Below are 15,781 nucleotides of genomic sequence, written 5' to 3' on the forward strand. Positions count from 1 at the left end.
AAAAACAAATATTTTTATATTTTCTACATGAATTTTGCCTGACAAATAATAAACTGCTATTTATTTTGAACTGTGAAAACATGGAAATTTCGTAGGGAAAGTGTGAAAAGCTAATTTAGATTGGTGTCCCTATCGAAAATTAGATATGAGATCTTTACACTTTCTGTGTTAGAAATATTGACAAATTTTTGTTCCATGAACTGAGTTTTATGCAAATTCCTAAAATAAAAGAAAAGGATAAGATTATTTTTTATTTTTAAAGGGTGTAAAACTATCAGCTTATACAATCCAGTCCTTGATTATTTCATTTTTTTTCTTTTATGTCAATATTTATTATGGCATATTTGATATTATATACCCAATCATAAATTTATGATTGATGCTTTGTAGACAGAGTGGTATAACCTATGAAAACATTGACTTTTTGGCTCAGTATAATTATCTCTTTGAACACATTTAAGCAAAATTATCTCTCCTAGCCAAATTATATATTTCCTGATTGAATTCATAACAGACTGTCATTCTGAGATGTATTTCTTATATTATATTTTACACATGCCTGAAAATAACATCAAATGATTTATAAAAAAAAAACACACAAAAAAACAACATTACTGAAATTGTCATCAGTCTTTATAGGTGTTTTTGCACTAAAAAACATTTTTGGGCAATTTTGCCTATTCTTTGAAAGTTATAATAGAAATAGAAACTTTAATAGAAACCTGAAATAATTTGCAAGACCTACTTACTGCCCTTGAAAAGTGATTCCCCTCCTATGCCCACCCATTTTTGTGATTTTTTCAAAGAGTGAAAAACAGAGAAAAAAAAACTATAAGCTATACAAGCTCAACAAAAAAGAGCAATGTTATAGAATGAATATAGAAGCACAAAAAAAAATATAAAAAAATAGGTGAGAGACACAAGCTATACAGACACTCTTGTTTTATACCAAATAGAAAATACAAGAAAAGTGTATTTAATTCTTGAATCATAATAAAACCATGTATTGAATATCCTTTTATTGGGCTTGTGAATCTAATGACTTTCTTTAAAAACTTGATTTAAATATGTCTGATTAGGTAATGCATTTATGTCTGGTTTTTAGATGAAAATATATTCATGGATTGTTGATGTTTGAGGCGGAATTAGTTTATTTTTTTATTTGTCTGATATAACCTGTTTTTAGCACTGTTTCTTTACAACAGCCGAGCTCTAATGTCCTGCTAAAAGATTGTCAGAATCCACAAATTACATCTAAATTCAGGTCATTACTGTATGATGATAGTGGTGTATCTTTATTTGGTGAAAACGTTGTGGAAGTTGTAAAAACTAATCATTTCCAAGATCAAATCTTACGGAAATTTGTCAAACTATCTCTTAACTCATCTTCTGTGAAACAGTCATGTCAATCAATGTTGCAATTTATTTTGAGTTGGCGGAAACAGATCAGGCAAAAGAGTTATCATTTAAATTAAAATCTCTAGGATGAAACAAAGCAAATATAATGTTTGGGTAAATAATCTAAAAGAAATGAAATGAGTTTACTCCACTGAAAGAACAGTTTGATTAACAAGTTTTTGTTCAATTAGGGATATAGTGTTTAACAGTAATTTATATGTAAATAAATGTCTTAAATTATTGAATCATCGTATTCAATTAATACTGCAGATTAAACTGTAAAAAATAAAGATAAGACCATGTAACATTTTGGTTTAAAGTCTTGTCCTCCTTTAAAAAAAATATAGAGATTGAGGAAGGATTTTCTCTGATTTTTATTGTCACCTAAAAGTTTAAGAAATATTTTGAATGGATTATAACTTTAAATGGAACAAGAATGTGTCAATAGTACACAGATGCCCTACTTACACTATCATTTTCTATGTTCAGTGGACTGTGAAATTGGGATAAAAACTCTAATTTGGCATTAAAATTAGAAAAAGCATATCATAGGGAACTTGTGTACTAAATTTCAAGTTGATTGGACTTCAACTTCATCTAAAACTACCTTGACCAAAAACTTAAACCTGAAGCCAGACAGACAGACGAACGAACAGACGAATGAACCAAGGGGTGGACATCAGACAAACGGACGCACAGACCAGAAAATGTAAGGCCCCTGTACTTTTGTTGGTGGGACATAAAAATGTTTGATAGACAGTTGGATGAGAAGATAAGAAAATAATGCTAGTGTGGCCTTAACTTTATGCAGGTTTTTCCAGATTAGGTTTACATTTTTTAATGAAAAATATCTGACATCAAATTTCAAAATATTTTATGATTGCATTTGTAATGTTAAGGGACCTACCTAGCTTTCAGCTTATTTTGTCAATGTCATTTGTTCTGAATGATTATTTTTATGTTATTAGTGGAACTGGAACTTAAAATCCCTTAGTGTTATACATCATTATACATTTTAAATCAATTTCTTTAGATTATAATAATTATATAGTGTAACTTTTATGTAATTTTTCATTGGATGTCCTATATCAAGGACTGGCATGACAAAATAATATTTACCTAATTATCTCTCCTTGTCAATTTGAACAATTAAAAGAAGAAAACCAATGCCCTGGTTAATGCTAAAAACTTTAAAACAGAAATAAAATTGAGAATGGAAAGGGGGAATGTGTCAAAGAGACAACAACCCGACCATAGAAAAAACAACAGCAGAAGGCCACCAATAGGTCTTCAATGTAGCGAGAAATTCCCACGACCAGAGGCGTCCTTCAGCTGGCCCCTAAACAAATATATAATATGGGGACGAAGTCCCCAATAACAGTAGAAAATTCAATAAAAAAAAAAATCGGGAAAATTTTCAGAATTTTTCATTGTACTAATGAACTCAAAATCATTCAATTTTTTTTATGTCATGTTTTGAAATCCCGGACCTGCGCATAAATCTACAATGTACTTCCTTTTTCCGGTTTTGTTTGTATGAATCTTTAAGTAATATATATATTTACCAGTTTATTATAAATAGGAAGGAACGCGCAATACCAATTTCATTTTTAATAATTCTTTGATATGAAAAAACATTACCTGATGATAGCGTTTCTTTGTTTACACTGCATATGATGTCATAACTCAATTAACGTCACAACTAAAATCCCTAACAACAGAACCAAAATCAGAAATGTTACGGAATTCCGTTTCTTTTTTTAACAAATATTTCAGTTACAAAAAAATAATTCATACAGACTTCGTCCCCATTTATAGGTAATGCCTGCCTCATATTAGTTTAGTGATAATGAAAAGCATATAACAATGACAATCTTAATTGAGACTAGCACATGAACAATGTGGTGGAGTTATTCATTTTTATGAGGAACTAATCCTCTCTAACCTTAAACAGCAGGGTAACAACACAACGTTATAAGAAACTGAAAAAACAGTTCGAAACATCCCATTTTGATTTTTAACTCTCTTCAACTTCTTAATGGATTTGAATTGAAAGCTACTGATGAGTAGATAGGACAAAACATACATCTGACATACTAAATAATAAAACCTTTATCTCAAAGACTTCATCAAATAAGTTTTAACCAGCAAAGCAAGCAAAACATTTCAGTATGGATCAGTATGTCATATCTCATATTGGAGATAATAATTGTAATGTGCATATAAAAAAAGAAAATATGGTATTATCCACAACAGACCAACATGACACAGAAATTAACAATTATAATGTGTAAGGTCACTGTACGGCCTTCATTAATGAGCAAAGCCCATACTGCATATTCAGCTATAAAAGGCCCTGAAAAAGGCTGAAATGCCTATGTAAAACATTCAAGCGAGAAAACTAATGGTTAGGGTGAGGGTTGGGATTCCGCTTAATTGTTTAACACCATCACATTATTTATGTATGTGCCTGCCCCAAGTCAGGAGACTGTAATTCAGTGGTTGTCATTTGTTTATGTGTTACATATTTGTTTTTCGTTCATTTTTTTTATATAAATAAGGCTTTTAGGTTTCTCGTTTGAATTGTTTTACATTGTCTTATCGGGGCCTTTTATAGCTGACTATGGGGTTTGCGCTTTGCTCATTGTTGAAGGCTGTACACCTATAATTGTTAATGTCTGTGTCATTTTGGTCTCATGTGCACAGTTGTTTCATTGACAATCATACCACATCTTCTTTTTTTGTAATTGCCTTATTTTATATGTATAAAGTGTGCCTTAATTAAATGGTCTTTCAAAACTTTTATGTGTAATAACTTCAAACTTGTATGGCAACTAGATTCGATCATACTATTATGATGTCATACAATGGAATTCACTTAGTTTTGTATCTAGTGCCCTGTAATGTTATCATGCTAATAAAATGATTACATTAAGAAGTTCTGATAGATCCCACATTATGTTTTATCTCCGTTAATTAATTTTACATTAAGTCCAGAAATGGATGTGCCCTTTTGCAGTAGTTACGTCTGAGAACATGAATTGCATTCCTTGTATCTTTTACACATCAAAAGAAGACGAAAGTTACTTGGGCGGGTAAAAAAAAAACAGACTTTCACTATTCTACTATTTTATTGATGGTTAAAACTAATTACAAAGAGAGAATGGAAATCAATGTAAAGATAACAATATAAATCCATCATTATTTCTTTATTTTATAATCAGATATGATGAGTCTGTAATAGCATCTTTATCCAGCTTTAATACAATTCATGACTTTCATTTTTAAACCTAAACAATTAGCTCCATCAATGTTCATGACAGGGATGTATTTAACTGTCCTTCTTGAGGATTTCTCAGTTAAAATGCATTTCCGTGATCATAAGTGGTCATACAGACAAGAATTTATTAAATGTAATAAAAATGTAATTAATTGTAATAAAGGTTGATTTTATTATTGGGAAGCAGGCAGTGATCTATTCCAGATGATTTACATGTATAATTATTTTCCTACCTACATGATTTTATTATAAAATTTAATAAGATAAGGCTACAAGGCTGAGCTACGAGGGAAGATTACATGTAATATTAGCCATTTTCTTCATTCCGTAATGACTTTATAAATAATAGGAAAATTAATGTATATGTGATATGTAAAATATGATATTAAGTAATAAGTATGCATTAGAAAATGCAATAAGAATAATGTACATAGAATAAGACAGTAATTAAGCTTATTCCCTTGGGAGATTTAGGATGATATAAATGTACCTTGATCCTTGGAATTAGTTACTAGTATTAAATAATGATCTTCCGTATTTGGCATTTTACTTGAGTACAAATTTTGTTATCAGGGGCGTAGCCAGAAAGACTCAATGTGCAAGCAACTACCGCCGAGCGGAGCGAGGCGAAAAAATTTTGGGACCCTTTTACGCAGAAAATTGTTTTCGGTTTTCGGTTATAGGACAGTTGAAAGAGGAGCTACATGGAGATAGGACTTATTAACAATTTATGAATGTAAAACTATTAATAAAGCTTCTGAATAGAGTAAATCATGTTTAATTGAAAACATAAACTACACATTTTTCTGATTCAGAATTTACTCAAACTGATTGTCAAAAATCTGCTCTTCGGGTCTAGACAGAAACGAACTTCTATATTACTTTGTCAATATTTACACTGAAACGCCGAGGAATATATAGTAATGCTAGCGATGATAACCAGAAGTTGTGCATCGTTGATCGTACATTTGATTTCAACAGACTAGTACACTGATAGATCTCCACTCCACGGTAGCATTTGCGAGGTGTTATAAACCATTCAACGTACGTATTCGCCATCGAGCGACCTCCCAATTGAATTCGTCAAAACTACATACCAGGTCAGTTTCGTATGTCTCAGACAATGTTAAGATTTGTTAGTTTGTTATATTTCATACAACACGAAGAAGCAGATACGGCACAAAGAAGCGATTTTCTGTTAATACCAGACGTGACTACACTCTCCAGTTCCATTATCATATGGGACTCCATATGGTCTATAAACGCAAATTATAACGAGACTTTCCAATACTGTTTTGGCGTGTTTGCAGGGTGATTGGCTCAGGTAGTCTGTCCAACACATCGCCGTGTCATATTTTCAACGATATCGAAGGGTTCTGATAAATATAATGCCGATTGGTATATCTCATTCCAAACAGATAAACCGTACTCTGTAAAAGGTGCTCCGAAATTACATGTCTTAGACTGAGTATAACAAATTCAAATCTTGTAATGAGATACAAGTAATACTGACCGATTTTGTCATGATCTCCAATAGAACTTCTATTTTAATGCCGTTATTTAATGACATTTCATCAATTAAAAAAGTGACAACAGATGTGTTTCCTTTAAACATTTAATTTATAAAAAAATATTTTGCAATTTTATTTTGCATGCCGAATCGATGTGCACGCAAGTGCGTGTTGGCGTATAGGGAGCTACGCGCCTGGTTATTTAACAGTTAATCATGCAATAATTAAATCTTTGTAAGATTTGTCCTTTGGGAAGATGTCAATGAAAACAGCTTTCTATAGATGTTTTGATTGTTCTCAAGAAGAAGTTACCCTTAAGATATAAATATATAAGTAATTTAAAAGTTATATATTAGCCAATAAAGGATATTCCTAACCTATGAATTAGTAAGATTTATATAGTAGGTATATATACTGGAGATTTGTTGATAAGACATGAGTTAATATGATAGGAATAATAGTCTTTGTGGTTGGTAAATAAGACATGAGTTTATATGGTAGAAATACTAGTCTATGATTGGTTGATAAGACATGAGTTTATATGGTAGGAATGCTAGACTATGATTGGTCAATAAGACATGAGTTTATATGGTAGGAATACAAGTCTATGATTGGTCAATAAGACATGAGTTTATATGGTAGGAATACTAGTCTATGATTGGTCAATAAGACATGAGTTTTTAAGGTAGGATTACAATATAAAATGAAGATGTGGTATTATTGCCAACGAGACAACTGTCCACAAAAGACCAAAATGACTCATACATTAACAACTATTGGTCACTGTACGGCCTTCAACAATGAGCAAAGCCCATACCGCATAGTCAGCTATAAAAGGCCCCAATATGACAGTGTAAAACAATTCAAACGAGAAAACTAAAGGCTTTATTTCTATAACAAAATGAACGAAAAACTTTCTGATTTGTTAACCATGTTAGGAATATTCATTTAGACAGACAGTGTTCACATTTAATACACTTTTATACCTTTTATTTGTAATTTGTGTATACTATAGTGGTAAAAGTACAGAATGCAGAATAAATCTCAAAGCTGAAGTACTATTGATGGATTTTTGTCTATGATGATAGAAAGTACAAAAATAGTATTAAAGTAGATTGCATTGCTATTTAGAAAGAGATTGCTATTTCTATAAGTTACAGTAATATTTCTATATTCTAGACTTATCTGCAAGCTGATTGATAACCATTGGATATTTGTTAGTTATTTCTATAATAATAGTGACTGGTATATATCATGGCTGCCATTTCTGTCTGGTCAGAATAATTTTATCCTTTTTAGCTCACCTGGCCCGAAGGGCCAAGTGAGCTTGTGCCATCACTTGGCGTCCGTCCTCGTCCGTCGTCGTCTGTCGTCGTAAACTATTTCAAGAATCTTCTCCTCTAAAACTACTGGGCCAAATACTTCCAAACTTTAACTGAATGTTCCTTAGGGTATCTAGTTTATAAATTGTATCCGAAGTTTTGATCTATCAACAAACATGGTCGCCATTGCTAAAAATAGAACATAGGGGTCAAATGCAGTTTTTGGCTTATAACTCAAAAACCAAAGCATTTAGAGCAAATCTGACAGGTTTAAAATTGTTTATCAGGTCAAGATCTATCTGCCCTGAAATTTTCAGATGAATCAGACAACCTGTTGTTGGGTTGCTGCCCCTGAATTGGTAATTTTAAGGAAATTTTGCTGTTTTTGGTTATTATCTTGAATATTATTATAGATGGAGATAAACTGTAAACAGCAATAATGTTCAGCAAAGTAAGATTTACAAATAAGTCAACATGACCAAAATGGTCAGTTGACCCCTTTAGGAGTTATTGCCCTTTATAGTCAATTTTTAACCATTTTTCGTAAATCTTCGTAATCTTTTACAAAAATCTTCTCCTCTGAAACTACTGGGCCAAATACTTCCAAACTTTAACTGAATGTTCCTTAGGGTAACTAGTTTGTAAATTGTATCCGAAGTTTTGATCTATCAACAAACATGGTCGCCATTGCTAAAAATAGAACATAGGGGTCAAATGCAGTTTTTGGCTTATAACTCAAAAACCAAAGCATTTAGAGCAAATCTGACATGGAGTAATATTGTTTATCAGGTCAAGTCTATCTGCCCTGAAATTTTCAGATGAATCAGACAACCTGATGTTGGGTTGCTGCCCCTGAATTGGTAATTTTAAGGAAATTTTGCTGTTTTTGGTTATTATCTTGAATATTATTATAGATAGAGATAAACTGTAAACAGCAATAATGTTCAGCAAAGTAAGATCTACAAATAAGTCAACATAACGGAAATGGTCAGTTGACCCCTTTAGGAGTTATTGGCCTTTATAGTCAATTTTTAACCATTTTTCGTAAATCTTAGTAATCTTTAACAAAAATCTTCTCCTATGAAACCACTGGGCCAAATACTTCCAAACTTTAACTGAATATCCCATAGGGTATCTAGTTTGTAAATTGTATCCGAAGTTTTGATCTATCAACAAACATGGTCGCCATTGCTAAAAATAGAACATAGGGGTCAAATGCAGTTTTTGGCTTATAACTCAAAAACCAAAGCATTTAGAGCAAATCTGACATGGGGTAGTATTGTTTATCAGGTCAAGATCTATCTGCCTTAAAATTTTCAGATGAATCAGACAACCTGTTGTTGGGATGCTGCCCCTTAATTGATAATTTTAAGGAAATTTTGCTGTTTTTGTTTATTATCTTGAATATTATTATAGATAGAGATAGACTGTAAACAGCAATAATGTTCAGCAAAGTAAGATCTACAAATAAGTCAAATTGACCAAAATTGTCAATTGACCCCTTCAGGAGTTATTGCCCTTTAAAGACTTTTTTCACAATTTGTTCATCATGTTGACTTACTTTAAAAAATCTTCTCCTTTGAAACTGCTGTATCAATTTCAGCCAAACTTAGGCTAAATGAGTTTCAGAGTATCTTTTAAAAATTTTATATTTTATTTACTTGTATGTCAAGAAACATAGCTCCTATGGCTAAAATAGAACATAGGAGAAAATAGGACGATCCAAAGAACATTTAAATAAATTGAAAAGCCAAAATAATCATTGATGAGAGATTTAACCAAAAGAATTAAGGTGAGCTATTCAGGCTCTTGAGAGCCTCTTGTTTCATGTATGATCATGGAGTTTAGAACTAAGATATTGTAATACTCGATGATGACCTTTGTCTGTCCTTGACTGTCTTACAATATCAGAAGTATTCATTCTGTGACCATTATTAGATGGCCATCTTGTCCTTGATGATGACCTTTGTCTGTCCTTGACTGTCTTACAATATCAGAAGTATTCATTCTGGGACTTTATTAAATGGCTATCTTACTCCCTTCATTCATTGATTAATTTAATCATTGATTTTTTTTCAGTAACAACTTGAAAAAAATACCTTTACTTTCATCTTAAAATAATAAAATCTCATTTGAAAAGACAATAATGATTTTTGGGTATGAGTCATTTTTAAAAGACACAAAATAATGTTATGAAAAGTTCAGAGTGAATCTTGAATCTTATTTGCTGGTTAAAAAATTCTGATTTTGTTTCTTTCTACTTTCAGGTAGTTTTTATTCAACGTATCCTTGCAATTGAACACTATTTTTTTCTTTCTACTTTCAGGTAGTTTTTATTCAACGTATCCTTGCCATTGAACACTATTTTTTTCTTTCTACTTTCAGGTAGTTTTTATTCAACGTATCCTTGCCATTGAACACTATTTTTTTCTTTCTACTTTCAGGTAGTTTTTATTCAACTTATCCTCGCCATCGAACACTCATCAGTATTAACAAAAGACACACAGGAAAAACTAATAAAGAGTTCAATCTCCGCCATGACTGGAACTCTCTTTTGAGTGATGATGAATCTTTGCTCTTCCGACATTACTCAAAAGACATGTTCCCACATGCAGATGTCCTTGTGAAATATTTAGAGGATTACACGAAAAAACTAAATATCAATGTACAGTATAATACAAATGTCCGAAATATTATAAAATATAAAAGTGATAAAACATTTGCAAAACATGAATATACGTATGAATTTGATGACCAGAATACCAACAGATATAAATGTTCGTAAGTATACATCTGTATGTTTTAGCCAGGATTTTGGTCAAGTTGTATAAACAAAGTCAGATGCAGTTTTGAAATTCATGAATGCTATCTGGCCACAGTCAACAGAACACAATTTGATTCCTCTGTTAGTTCTTTATAACGTATTGTCTCCCTAAATACAAAGCACCAAATCCTTTTGTCAAATATTGTGTGTGTGCAAATTGTAGTACTAGTCCAAAAAAATATATATCAAACATTCAGAAAGAATGAATTCATCCGTCCTACAATTTTAGCCAATACACATCCATACCCCTATGGACAAGTTAAGGTGGTACCTAACACTACAGGGAGATAACTCGGTAAAGTCAGCTAAACGTTTTAATTACATTGTGTTGTAAAAGAATATTAAGCTTCTCAATGATCAAAATTAGTGTTTGTCAAACTGCTATATAACCAGTGTAATTTTTCTGACAAAACGGTTGGTCCAAAATTTTTTATTTTTTTATATTTTTGTTAAAGGGTCAAAGTAAGTACTTCGACAAAATTTTATGAAAATTAAAGGGCCAAATTAATTTTAGTGCAAGTGTTGGGTACCACCTTAAGAGATTTCTGAAACTTTAAATAATGACCTTTTTGCACCTGGCCTGATCACTCTTTCCATATCAAAATCAGTTAAAATACAACATCCACAAATTTATTTCACCTCTCTTCTTTCTTATTATCCACCCTAAAAAAAGGTAAGAAATGAATGAGGAAAGGAAAGATAAAATAAATGAAGAAAAAAAGCACTTTTATTAAAAGAAACTATATTTGGGGACATCTGGGTCATTAATTGTGGTCTTAGGTCATCTGGATATCTGCGCATTATTTTCAGAAACAAATTATGTTTTTTTACCTTTTTGGGTCAAAGTTCAAGGATGAGCAGCTTAAGAAAGTCTGAAGTTTCAGCAAAAGTTTTGTTTCAAGGCCTTATCTTTTGAAAAATATCTGTTGAACTTTTACCAAACTTGGTTGAGGAAAACCCCTTTTAATTTTGGGGTCAACAAATTAAATGTCAAAGAAACAACTGCTGAAATTTACTTTATAGATGTTAATCTTCAAATAATTTGTCCAATTTCTAATAAATTAAGTGTGATAATGCCTTATTGGATGAACACAGCAACCTCTATGGAGTTTTAGGTCTGTAGTTCAAAGGTCAAGGTCACAGCAGTAATTGGTAATCTTTTATTTTGGCAAAATATTGGTTTGAGGCTTATATCTGGTCACAAGACCAAGTTTCTGTCAAAAAAAAATTGTAGCAATATGAATTCACTATCAGACCAATAACAATGTTTTAGTGGTACAGTTTTTAGTATCGTTATGCTTCAACAGCAATTAATAATCTAGGTTTATGGATAGGTTTTAGATAGTTGCTTCATTATTGTATGTCAGTTGCTTAACGAAAATGATTAAACCATCGATTCACAGTTATTGTAGTGGCAAATTATGATTCTTTCTTATTTGTATTACAGAGTTCTTATTATAGCTACTGGATTATGGGTTCCTAACATTCCAGATTTAACAGGTATTGACTATGCAGAAGGATATGAGACGATGTCCATTAACCCTGACGACTATGAAGGGAAAAATGTCCTTATTCTTGGTAAGATAATTATCATAAAATACTACTGTACTAACACAATAAACATTTGGAAAGTCTTTCGTTTGTCAAACCTTATAAACATTTGACAGAATTACATCTTATACCATGTTGACAATTAACTGTTTTAAAGAGGAATTATGGGTAAGTCATTGTCATACAACAAAATAAAAAAATGAGAGTATATTATTGGATAAATATCCATTGTTAAGTTGTTGTCAACCAATCATAATGGTTTCATCTTTGCTTTTGAAATTCTAACCCCTAGGCATTAAATTTTGAATTGGTTACTTGAAGAGGGAACTCACAAAAATCAAGTAAATAAATGCTGATTTAGTCAACAGAGAATTTGAACAGCTTTTTTTCTTGTTTATAGTTTTTGGCACAATTAAGATGGTGTAAACAACTCCTTTTATAACTTGTTATTAGTTTTAACCCAGTGAATCATAATTATGAAGAGAGTAGGATTCATTACAAAATGGTAACCATCCTTGAAATAGTTGTCCCTGAAGGTTTTATGATGTGACATACTGGAACTTTCATTAAATATAAATTCTTATGAATGTGATGTAATCTCATCTCTAGGTACTATTTATTAATTTACACAATGTTTTTTTCTTTCATTATTCTGCCTTTATTGTGATGAATGTTGTCGCATATTGGCAAAATAATTATTTATAGTTTTTTTTTTTTTTTTAAATGATAAGGATACATAATTATACATTCAACGGAAGACTTCCTATACTATAAACAAATTTAAGTACTGTACTATGACATAGGATTTGCAAAATCAATTCAAGAAAGAAAATGTTGAGTGGAATTCCTATCCCTTTTTATATTTACTGTTTTATGCTTTAATAGTATAATTCACTTTTTTGGGGGTTTATTAATTAATTCCACCTTATGTAATAATGCTGTATTTTGATTGGATGAGAAACATGGTATTTTTCACCAATTTCTATATATTGAGATTTTTTCGTCTCTGCCAGGGTATTTGCCATAAGGGAATTCCATGTGCCGGGGTATTTGCTAGCAAATACCATGGCAGATGGGAAATACCCTAGCAAATACCATGGCAGATGGGGAATCCATGTCAGGCTAATAATACCTCAATGAACTATTTCTATTCTGATATGACAAATTCATGGTCATTCTAAATATATGGTTCCAGATGAAATATTTAAGATAAAAAGCATCATTATTGAATTTGGAGCGCATGACGTAAAAATTCCGTGAATGACGTCATAATTACTTGAAACTCAACGGAAACGAATTGTCAACCGGTCACATAAAACTGGAAACCACTTGTATTACGCTTCACTGAAACTGATGAACAAAGTGTAGTAGTCAGCCGAGAACCAGCTTATTATAAAAAAAGGGAGATATATATACAGTCAGCGACTGTACATTAAAAAAATGATAAGAAATGATTATATGGTCAATGCAATTTGACTGCGCAAATAGCACAGCTACAGGGTATATATATACAAAAATAATACGTTCAAGTCGAAATTTCATGATACCTGATTATAATAAACTTTCTGAAGTGGAACATTCGTTGGAATTAAACAATTATATCATGCTTACAAGGGGTATTTGCCAAAAATACCGGTTTCGAGGTAATCAAATTTCCCTCGCCTAACGGCTCTGGAAATGTGTACCTCTCAACCGGTATTTTTGGCAAATACCCCTTGTGAGCAGGATATATTTGTATAATATTCTGATGACATTTCTCTGTCTCATTATACCAAGATCAAGTCTATGTAACAAACTTACAGAGGAAATTACAATTCTTAGTAATGTCTTTTATCAGAAAATGTGAAAAGTAATTAATTAATTGGATTCATTGAAAATATCCATTACCTTATCAGTGTCAATTGATTAGGTTATTACCAGACCTTTACCTCATTAAAAAATATCTTTTACCTAACAATGTCCAATGATTCAGTTATTACCAAGCATTACCAAAATATCCAAAACCTTTAATATCAATGTCATATAATTCAGATATTACCTTATTATTACCAAGTCTTGATCCGATCTGACCTCTCAATATAACCAAGCCATCTTCTTATAAATTTATTAACCTTCTTTTTTTAAGGATATGTTTTCAACAATTCAACTGTACCATCAAGAAAAAATTGCATGGTAAAATTTCTAAGGGGTCTCAGTACGTGGCCTAGTGGTTTCAGTAGTCTGAATACTGTATCACCAGCTTGTCAACACTGAGGTTGTGAGTTACCATACATAGCAGGCTGGCTCTACTTCAATCTTGATTGAGTAGGACTGTCAGTTTTCTTAACGATGATCATGTTTCGCCAGCCAATCTAGCTTCTTCCACCAATAAAATCTGTCTGCACGAAATAGTGCAACAGTGTTGAAAGTGGCATTAAACACCAAACTTAATCAGTCAATCAAATTTTAAAGAAGGGTGTTTATTTATAGAACAGAGGTTAGAGTTCTGACATCAGTTCACAATTCCTAAATGAAAAAAAGTATTATTTATTGACAGGGATGATATCCCAGCCTCAAGTAACTGTGAAGTTTTTAGTATTTTAAATGATTTTTGTTGGTGTCAGTTCTCATTATATTTAATATTGAAGATTGTTATCAGTTATTGCAACATTTATGTTTTAAAACTATATTACCATATGTTATTTACCTAGGCTTTTCACAATATGTTGCCTTGGGAACTAATTACAATTGTTGTTAAAGTGCAGATTTATAACAGAAATGTCCATTATTGCTAAGTCCTTATATAAATTTAAGTTTTTGTTTTAAGGTAAATTACATGAATAAGAGCCATTGAGTCACATGACATATTATTTTTACATAAACTCAATAAAAGATCATTAACCTATTATTGGAAAAAATCATGTTTATTTTGTTGTTCTCCTCAATTTGCTAATGTAATATTACACGGAAAGGAAGAGTTATGGCAAATCATTTAATTCAGTTGACATTTATTACTGATGTAAATCAGCGGAAAAACTAGCATGAATATTTACACTTGACCGAATATAATTATTACAATTTTTAGTTCCTTCTTCCAGGGAGAACAGATTCTATCTTAAATATTGAGAAATTTTACTTCTCCTGTTCAAGTCCCATGCAGACATTAGGGTTCTTCATAATTACTCGACCATGCTCATTTTACATTAAAATGACTTAGTATGGGTTAAAATTTAAAGACTAAGACCCATTAACATTTAGTTAATTGGTATAAAAGTGCTTTTACAAGAATTATTGATTGTGAGATACTTAAGATGATTATGTTATTACTATACTACAACCAAATGGATCTTTAAATACCACAGTTTTTTCTTCTAAGAGGATGGAGAGATGGTTATATAATATCAATACACATGAAGCCAAGCCAAACCTACTTTCATTAAAATGGTTACATTTTCAATTATTTGTTCTTTTCTAAATGCATCCCATTTTAGGATAATTCAAATTTTGAAGTCTGCAGAATCTTCACTTTTTATTCTTTTCTAAAAGCATCCCATTTTTGGGATAATTTCCATTTGTAAGTATGCCGATTCCCCGATTCGGAATAGATATTTCTACAATGATAATTATGGTCATGTGATTATGTATACTCTTAAGGAAAAGTATTGTCTTCTTTATTATCAACAATTGTCTCATTATATCTTGATGAATTGCTAAGTTAGTGTATAGAAAGGGATTCATTTGATGAAATCTGAATCATAAAATAATATTTCAGAACACTCATTTCCGTTATCACCAGCTTCAGTCTGACATAAACATCCGTTATATTTGATTCTGTCATAATCTTTGAAAGATTAACAGATCGGGAAGTTATGATTGATCATTGGTGATTCTGATTCCTCCTTGTCAATAGATTGTA

The 15,781-nt window shown here is 31.3% G+C and overlaps 1 protein-coding gene across 3 annotated transcripts in view; it reads left to right on the forward strand.

Moving 5' to 3' along the window:
• The window catches only part of LOC134725878 (FAD-dependent oxidoreductase domain-containing protein 2-like), a 60,506-nt gene that overhangs the window by 30,839 nt on the left and 13,886 nt on the right, over positions 1–15,781 (forward strand). For all 3 annotated transcript variants that reach the window (XM_063590131.1, XM_063590132.1, XM_063590133.1), the window contains 2 exons: positions 9,956–10,292; positions 11,783–11,913. In XM_063590131.1, the coding sequence (XP_063446201.1) occupies positions 9,956–10,292; positions 11,783–11,913 (468 nt within the window). The remainder of the gene's footprint in view (positions 1–9,955; positions 10,293–11,782; positions 11,914–15,781) is intronic.

The sequence above is a fragment of the Mytilus trossulus genome, chromosome 7, assembly GCF_036588685.1.
Source record: "Mytilus trossulus isolate FHL-02 chromosome 7, PNRI_Mtr1.1.1.hap1, whole genome shotgun sequence".
Lineage (NCBI taxonomy): Eukaryota > Metazoa > Mollusca > Bivalvia > Mytilida > Mytilidae > Mytilus > Mytilus trossulus.